Source organism: Prionailurus viverrinus, chromosome F2 (assembly GCF_022837055.1).
Source record: "Prionailurus viverrinus isolate Anna chromosome F2, UM_Priviv_1.0, whole genome shotgun sequence".
NCBI classification, from domain to species: Eukaryota; Metazoa; Chordata; class Mammalia; order Carnivora; family Felidae; genus Prionailurus; species Prionailurus viverrinus.
In genome coordinates, this window is record NC_062578.1 from 22,869,816 (window position 1) to 22,883,825 (window position 14,010).

General features: G+C 36.7%; 1 protein-coding gene across 4 annotated transcripts in view; it reads left to right on the top strand.

The window, feature by feature from the left end:
• The window catches only part of TERF1 (telomeric repeat binding factor 1), a 34,547-nt gene that overhangs the window by 6,622 nt on the left and 13,915 nt on the right, over positions 1-14,010 (top strand). For 3 of the 4 annotated variants that reach the window (XM_047842463.1, XM_047842465.1, XM_047842466.1), the window contains 6 exons: positions 162-257; positions 4,320-4,441; positions 6,077-6,163; positions 9,492-9,641; positions 10,318-10,427; positions 13,858-13,920. In XM_047842463.1, the coding sequence (XP_047698419.1) occupies positions 162-257; positions 4,320-4,441; positions 6,077-6,163; positions 9,492-9,641; positions 10,318-10,427; positions 13,858-13,920 (628 nt within the window). The remainder of the gene's footprint in view (positions 1-161; positions 258-4,319; positions 4,442-6,076; positions 6,164-9,491; positions 9,642-10,317; positions 10,428-13,857; positions 13,921-14,010) is intronic. The other variant, XM_047842464.1, reaches the window with a different exon arrangement.

Consider the following 14,010-nt stretch of genomic DNA (forward strand, 5'->3'; position numbering starts at 1 on the left):
ATTTTTAAAAAAATTGCCTATAAATAAAAGCATATAGCTCTCGGTTTATAATTTTTGCATGTTTATAACATATTACTCAACCAACCACACAGAGGCACTGCTGGGTCAAGTTTGGCTTTTTTTAAAATATTTTAATAAAATTTATATCTTTTCTTTTTCAGCTATTATTCATGGGCTGTCCAGTCTAACCGCTTATCAGTTGAGAACTATATTCATATGTCAGTTTTTGACAAGAGTTGCAGCAGGAAAAACCCTTGGTAAATATGTGTTTTTATCTTATTTTGGAAATGTTTTAATCTATGTCTAAAGGTAAAACAATGAGAAGAAACACATGGAAGCTGTTAGTTGTTTTTGAGAATTTGCACTATGTATTTGGCATGTACATCTATACAAGCATTTTTAAAGGAAGTAAAAGAAATATAGTTCTCATCTCCTTAGAGCGCTGGTTGTCAAACTTAGCTTGCTTCAGAATTATTAGAACACTTGTTAAAAAACAGAATGCTGAGTCCCCTTCCCTACCATGAATTCCTGATGCAATAGGATGGATGGGTGGGGCCCTGGATTTATATTTCTAATAAGTTCCCAGGTGACTGTGACACATGGGGAGCCACGCTTCATGGACTCTCCTGGAGATTTACTTTAAATTTGACTATGGTAACTTTGTGGTGACTCTTCATACACATTCTGTTTTTTACTCGCAACTATGATAAATGAAACCTTTTATTTGAACTTGATTTCAGTACTTATTTAGATAGGTGAATATGATTTATAGCTATAAAAGCTCTCTCCTTTATCTCTACAGGTAATTTTAGATTGTAACGGGCAAGCCTGCTTCAGTTTATTAGTAATGGGTGATATTTACAACATGGTCACTTAAAGGACCTTTTGCTACAAATAATTACATATTTATATTGGTGTTTACAATTTACACAAATGCTTTCCCAACAGTGCTAAGTGGTAGGCAGTACTTAACATGAAACTGTTTACTTATAATCCTGTTGTAGTATGGAAAATCCCAGTGCGTTAGTACCACTCTCATGACGTTCACTGTCCAGCTCTGGCTCATACAGTATGCTGCGTGTTGGGGATAAGACTAGGGCTGCAGTTAATGCCATGACCATAAGTGACTAGGACTAGAAGCAGAGTAGATATGGGGAGACAGAACTATAGGTAGTCTGGGCCTGTAGCTAAAGAAGAAAAGCATCTGGATGTGGACACAATCGGAGAATTCCTGACTATGCGGACAATAAGTTAACATGGTTGTTAACAGTTGTTTTGTAAATTAAATATGACAAAATATTCTAAAGTGCCCAACTGTGTTTCACATGTTAGCAGTTGTTCAGTGGATCTTAACTTTCTCCCGGACGGCCCTTCCTCTAGCCTCTCCTTTCTTTCTGGAAAGAAATGCAGAATGTGTGTGTGGTGCCATGGTTTAATCTTGAAATTCACCAGGATCCCCCTTTGGGTATATCTTAGACATGATAGGCCCATGTCAATTATCAACAATCAATGTATTTCACCATAATGGACTCAAGCAAGGCAGCAATTAAAATTTTATTTTAATTTATATGGTAGACTTTCAGCTATATATATAACTCTTCCTTTTTTTTTTTTAAGTGGTTGCTCAACAGCAGCACTGCCTAATAGAAATATAATGTGAGCTGTATATATTGGAAAAGAAATAGATGGACTTAATTTTAGCAATATCTTATTTAACCCAATATTTGTAAAATACATAAACATATAATCAACATAAAACATGTTAATGAGACATTTTACCCCTCTTTTTGCAGTAAGTCTTTGAAATCTTGGGTGTATTTTATACTTAAAGCACATTTCCATTTGGAACTAGCCATATTTTACCTGTTTAACAATTATGTATGACAGTGGCTACCATACTAGCTTTAGTCTCTGCCCCACATAGCTTTGAAATGTGGCAGATGTCTTGAAGGGCAAATGTTTGTTTATGACAGGTTCCATTCTCTCATGGGACTTTATTTTTTAAGTTCTGTACAGCTCTGGGAGACTTCCCTACCTTTCTACCCCAGCTTTCTGAACTGCCCCAGAACTCAGCAAATGTCCTGAGGGGAAAACCAACCATGTGTTTTCAGTTCTTCTATCCAGTCCACCAAGCTAGCCCCAAGGAAACCGCCAGAAGCTTTCCTTGTTGCTATTACCCCAGTAAAATCTCCCTGCCTGGAATGCACTTACTGAATCTTTGCCTTATAAACAAATGAGGCCAGGGAAGAAAAGCTGCCCCTCATCACCTCCCCTCAAAAGGATTCTCTCCCTGGAGATGTAGTTCATCTAGTTCTCTCTGCTTCCACCACTGTCCCGTGCCTTTAGCAACATGCTTTTGCAATTTATCCCACTTTTTTCTAGCTGTAATAGGAATGTTGGCCTACCACAGTATCCTACATTCTGCCTGAAAGTGAAAGTCTACTCTAAAGTTTTTGAAATTAAGATTTAACAGTGATACATTTTTCCCCTACATCTCACATTTATGAGAAGGAAGGCAGATTAATGAGATGGGTTAGATAATGTCCATCCAGAAACCTAATAGGAAATATAAATATTGAAGTGAGTTTTTATTTTTGTGTTTATTCTGAGAGAAAGAGAGCACTCACACAAGGGTGGGAGGGGCTGAGAGAGAGGGAGAGAGAATTCCAAGCAAGCTCTGCACTGTCAGCTGATGGACTCACTCTCACGAATCATGAGATCATGACCCGAGCCAAAATCAAGAGTCGGACACTGGTGTGACTGAACTGCCTAGGCACCCCTGAAGTGAGTTTTTAAAAGAAAAACAAATGTGAAATTAGAAGGATTAGGCAATCTGCCTTTGCATTTTCATCTTTCATGCTTTCCAGCATGTACTCTAGCCTTACCAAGCATCTTGTTATTCCTGAAACACACCTTTTTTGAGACAAAGTAAGTGGTGTTTAAGTGTTCTGGAGTCTGCTTCTACTACTTGTTAGCTGTGTCACCTCTCCAAGTCTCAGGTCCTACTTTATAAAAGACAAAGTTGATAACGTTGTATGCCCTTTTAAAGAAATTGTGTGGATAAAGGAGCTACTGCATGTTAACCACTTAGCATAGTGCCTAACATGTAATAGGACGTTAATATGTGTTGACTATGAGTGTGAATATCTTTTGTACTCCTCTGCCTTTTGTTCTGCTGCTGCCTTCCTGAAATGTTCTCCTTCCCATCCTTATCCTCTTCACTTGGTTATCTCCTATTTATCCTCAGTGTCCCAGTTTGGATTGTTTCTCTTCCATGAAGGATTCTCTTCTAGTATCCTTTCGTAGAGTTGATATTCTATTCCTCATATACACTAGACCCTCCTAGAGGGTTTTTGGGAAATACAGATGCATGGGCTCTACCTCGTACTAATTAAATCAATCTCTAAAGGATGGGTCTAGGTTATTTGCATTTTATTTTGTATATTTACTTTGAGAGAGAGAGACACCACACAGGGGTGGGGCAGAGAGAGAGAGAATCTCAAGCAGGTTCCACGCTCAATGCGGAGCCCGACTTGGGGCTTGATCTCACGTCCTGACCGTGAGATCATGACCTGAGCCAAAATCAAGAGTCGGACTCTGTAGAGGCATCCCTGTAGTTTTTTAAAGCTCCTCTGATGATTCTGAGGTATAGCTAGAGCTGAGAAGCGCTGGCATAATACATAATTCTAATAAAGTACCAGTCACATCAGTTTGTCTTTCTTCATAGCTAGCAGTCGGGTTTCATAAGGGCAGGAACCATTTCTTCTTCCTGGTCATATCCTAAGTACCTGGCACAGGGCCGGGAATATAAAAAGACTTACTCTACAAATTAATAAATTTTTATGTTTAAAATGTTGGAGGGGTGCCTGGGTGGCTCAGTCAGTTAAGCGTCAAACTCTTGATTTCGGCCCAGGTCATGATCTCACAGTTTGTGGGATTGAGCCCCACATCAGGCTCTGTTCTGACAATGCAGAGCCTGCTTGGGCTTGATTCTCTGTCTTTCTCTCTCTCTCTCAAAATAAGTAAACATTAAGTAAATTATCAAAATGTTGAAGACACAATTAGAAGACAACAGGAAATAAAGTAGAAATCATTGAAACTCCTAACATTTAAATTGCATGCTCCTTCAAATTTTTCAAAGGAAGAAAAGGAAATTAACTTGAATCAAATCACTTGCCTAAACTGTTGTGTATAGGAATACTGCCTAGCACAGAGTATATACTCCGTAAACATTTAAAGAACTGAATTCATTAAAAATTGACCAAAGTAAAGTTCTATTCAGCTTCCTTAATTACTTATTTTTGTTCTGGTTTTAAAAGATGCACAGTTTGAAAGTGATGAACGAATTACACCCTTGGAATCCGCCCTGATGATTTGGGCCTCAATTGAAAATGAACATGACAAACTTCATGAAGAAATACAGAATTTAATTAAAATTCAGGTATGAGTATTACTTTTTTATTATTATTATTATTATTATTACTATTATTATTATTGTAGAATCGAAGCACACAACATCTAGAGCAATTAAGAGCTACTTAATAGAAGTTGGGCGGTAAACCCAAAGTAAAATTTAATATACTAATGTTTGCTACCTAAGTATGTATATATGTATATTGCCCCCACTTGAGAAAATACACTGCATCAGTTTAAAGATGACAAAGCAACTTTCAAAAATCAGTAGTTTGTACTGTCTCAATTTCTATTAAAAATTACAAATATGAAAAACAGAATATTTGATAAGAAATTCATAGCTTTTTGTGAATAAGGGAATGTAAAATTTTAACTATGTAGAGGGAGTTTTAGGAGTAACCTATTAAAGAGTGAGAGCCAAAAAAGTCATTCAAAGATACAGTAACAGGGAAAATATGTTTTGCTAACGGGCAAAGCAAATACTAAGGATTGTTCTAGTTAAATAAATTTTTCCTCAGTTTTAGAAAATTATTTTATGGTTGGGTAGGAGAAAAAACTCCAGATGAAAGCTCACCTTCCCAAAAATGAATTATTGTTAGTGTGTTGATTGCCAAGTGGAATTAAGACTAGAAGAGAACAGCAAAAATATAACTGCTACTTTTAAGAATTTCAGCCTGGGATGAAGAGCTTTGTCATGTTATCCCAGTTTTTGGAGGGGATTCTAGAGGAAGCAGGCCATCATTAATATACTAAGGTAAAGTTGAGCGGGTTACCATAAATTCTTGGCAAATATAATATTTTGCTTGCTATTCGTCACGTACTATTCTAAGCACTTTTCACATAGAAGTCTAATCCTTACAATAGCCCTATGATATAGGTACTATTATTTACACTGTTTTACATACAAGGAAACTGAGGCATATGAGGTTAAATAGCTTGCCAAAGTTTACAAAACTATCCAGATGGTAATAGTAGTCCCATATCTTACCATAAAATATCAGAAAGGCCAGTTTATAAAATGATTATTCAGAAGCATCTGGTTTCCTAGGTTTCTATTAGAGATTTTTAAGGATCCTAACTAATTTTACACATCCTAATCATCAGAAACACCATCCACCTCCTCTCTCATTTCCCTTTTGCTCATATTAATATTTAGGTGGGCCCTAAGTGTACATAATGTAGCTCCTAATTTATTTATTTATGTCTGCTTTTTTGGTTGTTTATTTTATTTTAGAGCATGTGAGTGGGGAAGAGGGGCTGAGGGAGAAAGAGAGAGAAGCTTAAGTAGGCTCCATGCTCAGTGCAAAGCCCAGCGTGGGGCTCAAGCCCACAACGCTGGGATCATGACCTGAGCCGAAATCAAGAATCAGATGCTCAACCAACTGAGCCACCCAGGCACCCCTTAATGTCTGCTTTTAATTGGCCTAAATTCGAAAGAGGTAGAATGCTGGGCATTTACTAGTAAAGATACAAGGGGCCAATGAAAAATTGTTACATCCTTTTCAAACCACAGTTACTTCATCTTTGAAAAGGTATTTTAAATCATTTATCACATTTTTTAGTGAAGTCGTTTAGATTTAACAGGACTTATTTCAATATTAAACCACAATTATACGTTTTTAAAAAGCAGCCTAAGGTATGTATTTGTCATCCTATCTTTTAGGCGATAGCTGTTTGTATGGAAAATGGCAATTTTAAAGAAGCAGAAGAAGTCTTCGAAAGAATATTTGATGACGCAAATTCTTATGAGGTAGTTGGTCAAACTAGAACCATAATTTTCTTTTCTTTTCTTTTCTTTTTTTTAAAGTTTATTTATTTTGAGAGTGTGTGTGCATGAGCCAGGGAGAGGCAGAGAGTGAGGGAGAGAGAGAATCCCAAGCAGGCTCCATTCTCAGTGCAGAGCCCAACACCGGGCTCCAACGGACTGTGAGACCCATCACCTGAGCCAAAACCAAGAGTCAGACGCTTAGCCAACTGAGCCACCCAGGCGCCCTACAATCAGAATTTTAGAACTGTCTGTATGGAGTGAGGTAGATTCAAAGAACACTGGAGGAAGAAGGGGATGCTTTCTCTTTTAAACAGGATAGAACAGTGTTGTCCAAGGGAAAAATAATGCAAGTCACATATGTGTTTTAGTAGCCACATTAAAAAAAGTCAAACGACTGAAACAAATTTTAATATTTCATTTTACCCAATATATCCCAAAGCATCATTTTCAGCATTTAATCAACATAAAAAAGTATTGACGGGATATTTTTTTTAAAATTTTTTTTTTTTCAATGTTTACTTATTTTTGGGACAGAGAGAGACAGAGCATGAACATGAACGGGGGAGGGGCAGAGAGAGAGGGAGACACAGAATCGGAAACAGGCTCCAGACTCTGAGCCATCAGCCCAGAGCCCCACGCGGGGCTCGAACTCACGGACCGTGAGATCGTGACCTGGCTGAAGTCGGACGCTTAACCGACTGCGCCACCCAGGCGCCCCATTGACGGGATATTTTACACTCTCCTTTTTGTACTGAGTCTTTGAAATCTGATGTGTATTTTATACTTATGTCTAAATTCATGTCTCACATTTCAGAGGCCCGGTAGCTACATTTGGCTGATGGCTGCCATATTGGGTAGCATAGGTATAGGAAACATAATTATTTTTTAGAAGTCTCTTATGTGATCATTAGTAGTTTTTGTGTGTATGTGTAATGTAATGTTAAGGTCAGTAGAACTTGTCTTTCAGTATTACAGTGTTGGAATAAATTAAGTTTATTTAAAGAAATAAAAGATAATTATATTTTTTTTCGAAAAAATTTTTAATGTTTATTTATTTTAGAGAGAGAAAGAGAGAGTGAGCACGCGAGTGGGGGAGGGGCAGAGAGAGCGGGAGATAAAGAATCCGAAGTAGGCTCCAGGCTGTCAGCACAGAGCCCGATGCGGGGCTCGAACTCATGAACCACGAGATCATGACCTGAGCGGAAGTCAGACACTTAACTGACTGAGCCACCCAGGCACCCTGTTTTTTTACATATTTTTTTAGTGAACTTTTTATTGAACAGTAGTATACCTTTAGTAGCATACATATACCATTAATGTATAAATAGATGTCTTTTCACAAAAGAAACATGCTTGTGTGATGAGCCCCTATATCAAGGAGAAGAACATCACCAGCACCCTCCAGTCACTATCTTACCTTCTCAAGGATAACCACTACCCTGACTTGTAACATCCAAGATTAGTTTTACATGTTTCCAAACTTTATATATTACAGTCATATAGCAAGTTTATATAAGATTGATCCATGGTGTTGCTTCTAACAATATTTCATTTATTTCCATTGTTCCATTGTTGGAATATGCAACTTACCCATTCTACTGTTGAGAAACATTTGAGTTATTTCCAGTTTTTGGCTGTTACATTCCTTTTACACGTCTTTTGTAGAATAAATGTATGTGTTTCTGTTGGGTATATACTTAAGAATGATTTGGTGGGTTATAAGGTATGCACATACTCAGTTTTAGTAGATAACTGCCAGATAGTTTTCCAAAGTGGTTATATCAGTTCCTTCAGTAGTGTGCAAGAGTTCCAGTTGCTTCACAGACCTTCTCTGTTGTTTTCCTTTTAGTATGCTGGCAAATATATAGTACTATCACGTTGGGTTTTAGTTTCTCTGTCTCTCATGAATAGTGAAGTTGAGCACCTTTTCCTATGCTGGTATAGAGTAGAAGAGTGGTCACCTTAATCCACTTGAGGGACTGAGCTAGGTCAAGAGTAGGTTGTAGTTTTATTTAGACTTAGTTTTTCTCTAATTTGGCCCTGTTCCTAGGGTGTAACCCTCCAGAGATCTCAGCTGAAAGCCTGATATGTTTATTGAGTTTCCTGCCCCCACTTTTTTTTGCCTTAGCCCTGTGAGGCTACTGAAAACTCCACTCTACCTCACCGAAGAGGAAACCTTCCTTACAACCAGGAAGCATAAGAGGAAGCACTTAATCTCACTATCATGAGTAATCAAGGCAATCCCAAGTAATATATTGAAATAGTATTTCCTATACCTCAGACTGGCAACAATTAAAATATCTTAGAATACCAACAGCTGGCCCAAAGAGTGGAGAAATGGTAAGGCTGCCATACCTTTCTCTCAGTGGCATATGTAAATTAGTACTTAAACTTAGGAGAGCATTTTAGTAAAATCTGTAAGTATGCATTCCAGCAATTCTACTTCTGGATAAATACCCTGGAGTAACTTTTTATTTTTACTGCACATTTTAAAAGCCATGAAGTTTTATTTAAAAACAAACAAACAAAAAACAGGCCCCACGAAGACAATTGGTCTGGAATAGAGCCTGAGAAGTAGAATTTTTTGAAAGCTCTCTAGCTTTAATTGTGCAACCAGCCTTCAAAGAACTGATGTCTAAGAAAAACTTGTAATGTGCGCAAGAAGACATGTAGAGAAATGTTTACCAGTGCTGCAGTAATAGAAAATAGCCTCTAACTGCTTTCAAAAGGCTGGAAGAATGAATGAATAAATGGTATTTTTGATCAGTGGAATATTGTGCAGCAGTAAAAGTAGCTAATTCTATAAAAATATTGTCAACATGAATAAGTGTCACAGAGCTGAGCAAAATATAGCAAGTTTCAGAAAATACACTATGCTAAATAGTACCATATATTTATGGGTGCATACATACATAGTGCAAGTTTAAAGGAATGCATGAATATGATAAATTCTATATTCAGGATAATGATTACCTTGAGCAGAGGAGAAGCTGGAGGTGCAATCATTTTGGTAATAAACAAGAGCTTTAGTTGTACAGATGATGTTTTATTTCCATAAACTTGGCAGTGGACATTCAGGTTCATAATTTATTTTTTAATCTTTTTGTTATATGTGTGAAATACGATGTAGTTTTTTTTTTTTTTTAAGTAAGAAAAAATATATTGGTGGGCAATTTGAAACAGAATTTTTTAAAATCTCCTGTATCCCTGAGTTTATAATGTGACTTTTTTAAATTAAATAATATGTGACAAAATTTGTAATATCTTATTTGTGATTTATGTATTAATATGTTTTTCCTGTTTTCTTTAGCCTTTAAAAAGGAAATTGCTTATGGTAATCTCTCAGAGAGATACATTCCACTCCATTTTTCAGCACTTCAGCTACAACCACATGATGGAGAAAATTAAGAGTTATGTGAATTGTGTAATAAGTGAAAAATCATCAGCCTTTCTTATGAAGGTATGCGTATTTCAAAGAGACTCGAACAATAAGCTAAGGATAAATTGTTATAATAAAGGAGAATACTTGGAATAGAAATCCTTAAAAACTAATTGGAATTTTATTTAGTGATTTTGTAGAAGAATGGCAAAACGTTACAATTAGTGAATCTCAAGAGTTTATCAGTGATCTTCGCAGTATTTTTTAAATTTTTTAAAATAAGAGTTGGGCAAATTTTTCAAAATAAAAAGTTGGGAAAAATAGGTTAAAGAAAATTTTTGCATTTTTTTGTAAAAAGTAAAATTGGACTGAAGAAAGGCCTTTAAAAAAATTTTTTTGTAACATTTTATCCTCAGTGGAGCAATGAGTAAGGGGGTTTTGTCTTAAAATATCTGGAACTTTTATTTATTTATTTTTTTAAGTAACCCTTTATCTTAATATTGCCTAGCAAGCATTTTATATATGAAATACATGTACAAGGAAAGACCTTCTCCATAAGGCTTAAAAACCAAGCAGGTAAGTAATGCAGCTGCTATTGATATCATACTTCCTGGAGAAAAATACAGCACAGTCCCTTTATTGACCTGTCAACAGATACTTTGGTTATGACTCAAGGAATTAGAAGGCTTAATTTTAATGCTCTTTGTTCACAATGGCTTCATGAATTCCTTCCTCTTTCACAACCCCATTTTTTAAGGCAGCAGCAAAAGTAGTGGAAAGTAAAAGAGCAAGAACAACTTCTCAAGAGAAACCTGACGGTAACAGTATTGAAATGGAAACTGGAGCTAATTTGGATGTAGGAAAAAGGTTTGTAAATTTATTAATATATTTTGTGTCTCATGGATACAATATCTTTATGTGAAAGTGTTGCTAGTGAGCCATTTTTAACAAAAATTATTATTTTAGAGGGTATGTTTTACTGATTGTTAACATTTGGATATTTGAAGTACTGTACAGTTACTTCATGTTTTATGTACGTTGTTATATGTGTTCAGCGGAAATAGTACAGTTTAAATGGTATGAGTAATACCATTTACCATTCTCAGGCAACATGTGCTCTGGAACAGTGTTGAAGTTGGAAACTTGAATCATCTGTACCCCTTAGTTCTCAGATCCCACACGCCTTCATCATGTGACCCACTATCCTGAGGATTATTCTAGTATTTTAAGATACTGTTCCTACATCTTTAACCTTAAGCTAACCACTTCATTTGGTGCTCAACTGAAGAAATTGGGATTTGCTCCAACGCGGGAGGGAAATAGGCTATGTTAGTCCTACACATAGTAATCCCTCTTATCCATGGGAATGTGTTCTAAGACCCCCAGTGGAGGCCTGAAACTACAGAAAGTACCAAACCCTAAATATGCTATGTTTTTATCTATACATACATACCTATGATAAAGCTTAGTTTATAAATTAAATACAGTGAGACATGAACCACAATAATCTACTGGAACAGAAGTTATGTGAATGTGGTCTCAAAACATCTTCATGTACTGTACTTCCCCTTCTAGTGACGATGTGAGCTGATGAAATGCGTAGGTGATGAGGTGAAGTGAGGGGAATGACGCAGACACTGTGATGTAGTATTCGGCTGATAAGATCCTCAGGAGGACGATCATCTGCTCCCAGATGCAATTGATCGGGGGTAACTGAAACTGTGCAAAGCGAAACTACAGATGAGGGGGACTACTGTATTGAGAGACAAGTTCAGTCTCCAAAATTATGTTTTAGAGATTTTCAAGGGTAATTTTTACCTTTTGTCTTGGCTTTAGGAACTAACCTTATTGAAGAACATACACTCTACCATGATAAAGTTCTTTTCTGTTGAACTTATGGTCCATTCCCTCTATTCTTCCACCCTTAACCCATGGCCAGATAGTCATGTGGTCTCCAGATGGATGTATTTTGCAACGGATGTAGTGTCTCTCGTTTTGGCGGGGGGGTAGTGGGGGGGGGGGGCTGGCCATCACTCAAATGCTGCAGGTTCCTCATCTTAACTACTTATTTAGAGATGGGGATTGGGGTTCAAGTTGGATAGACCTCAGGACTAAGCTTAGTTGTCTTATAGTTTCTGCTTCTCCCTACCTATTAATGTGATCTGCTCCCTTACTGGTTCATCTCCCTAAAAACTCTATTAAAGTCTTAGGATTTTCTAAGATCCATTTTAAGAAGTAGGTCTTTTTTTTTTTTTTTTTTTAATTTTTTAATGTTTATTTTAGAGAGCCCAAGAGAGTGAGCACAAGCAAGGGAGGGGCAGAGAGAGGGAGACACAGAATCTGAAGCAAACTCCAGGCTCTGAGCTGTCAGCACAGAGCCTGATGTGGAGCTCAAACCCACAAACCATGAGATCGTGACCTGAGCCGAAGTTGGGCGCTCAACCGACTGAGCCACCCAGGTGCCCCCTAGGTTTTTCATTTTTATTGGCTCATTTATTTTATTTTGTTTAGTATATCACAGTTTAGTGATAATACTGAGACCCAATACATTCCGGTGGCCTAGCCTTCTTGCTCAGGCTAGTGCTGCTTTAAAATAAAATTAAAATTTGCCGTGATTTATGCAGGTGATGAATACATTTCCTCTCATATAGTACTATCCACTTATTTCAAATGTCCTCTTACACAAGACACAGTTTAATCATTGTGTGTAAACAGAACTCTTGATATTCTCATCTGTCTCTGTACCCTGACTCTCCTCATACATCCAGTTAACTCCCCAAGTGTTATGAATCCCATCTCCATGCTTCTTTAATATATTGTTTATCACTTGTGTCCTAGGTTATTACTTAGCTTTGTACCATACAAATCCATCCTTGACATGATTTCTAGAGTTAGCATCCCATAAAAATAAATCTGTTTAAATCACTTTCCAGCTTAATAATCTCTTTTGGCTTTCTGTTTTCTAGTTAGAATTTATTGCCATGGCTTGCAAAGCCTTACATCTCTCCACTTTCTGTTTTCTTCATATACAACCTTACCCTTAAGCATTAACTTCTCCCTGCCCACATACATGGTACTTTCTAGCAACACAGAATTTAGTCCTGACCCTCAAATATGACAAGCTTTTTCATGCCTGGTCTCTTGCTTTAATTTTGAATTACCTTCTTTCTGTTCTTTCCAAGGCATGCCCTTACTTGCCATTCAAGTTCTAGCTCAAAACATCACCTGATCTCTGGATCAGTCGTCCCTTCTGTGCTCCCATAGCATTGAGTCATATCTCTGTAAAAGGACTTATCTTGGATAGTAACATACCTATTTACTTTTTTGTATTTCTCACCAGATTGAGGATCCTTTAAAGGTTCTTAGTTAGCCTTGTATCCTTGGTATTTAGTTCATTACGAGGCATACATTAGAACTTGCAATGCACTAAACATGGGGAGCAAAACTAAAACTAGAGACAAAATAAAGATCAAGAACCAAGCAATTATCAAAACCATTCTAGAAGCAAATAGGATCAGGACAAGTAAAACATCAGATTTATCAATAGGACAAAAGTTAGCAGAACATAAGTGAACAAGGATAGAATCAAAAGTGTGATTGTGAAATCAGACAAAAGATGAAGCCTTCATGTTATCAATGGTAGATGCCAACTTTGCTTTGATAAAGCTTATAAACTATTTCAAGGCATTGAGAAGTACAGACATGAAACACGAACAGTACCTAGTTTGTTGTTAAAATTTATAGATAGACTTAAATGCTAAAGAAGTTGAGATGGGTAGCTTCAAGGAGGGGTGAGCATTGAGCAGGCCCTTGAAGGATAGTTAGGATTTTTACAGTTGGTTGAAGAGGAAGTGTCATTTTAGGAGAAAAGAACAGTTCCAGTGAAGACACAGAGGTATGCAAATGGTCATGCTTTTTTTGTGGAAGCTTAAGTTTAACTTCAGCAAAAGAGATGAATTTGTTAAAAAGTTCAGTTGGAGACTCGTGGGGAGGGCGAGAAATTATACTTGCATTCATGGAGATAAGGATCCATGGGAGAGTTTTTGAAAGTGACATGAATGCTGGAGTACATTAACTTTGCTTGACGTATGTTTATGAAAGCTTGATTTAATATCTATCTGGTCTCATATCTGGGCAGAAATTATCCATGTTGTAATGGACTATCTCTGTATGTCCTAATGTTACCAGGGTTTCTTTTCAAAGATATTTTGTATAAATTGAAGTATGACTTGATTATGTAGTATTATCCTTGTGAAAAGTTTCTTTTGTTTATATTCTTACAAATTTTCTTTTAAAGTGTTACTACTGACAAAAAGTCTGCTGGAACTGAATCCTCAGAGGGTACAGTATCTTTATTGAGGTGAAGTAAATTGACATTTTTCTTCTCTGTCTTTAAAATCTTTGATTGAGGCACTTCATGCAGACCTAAATATGTTATAACTGTCATATA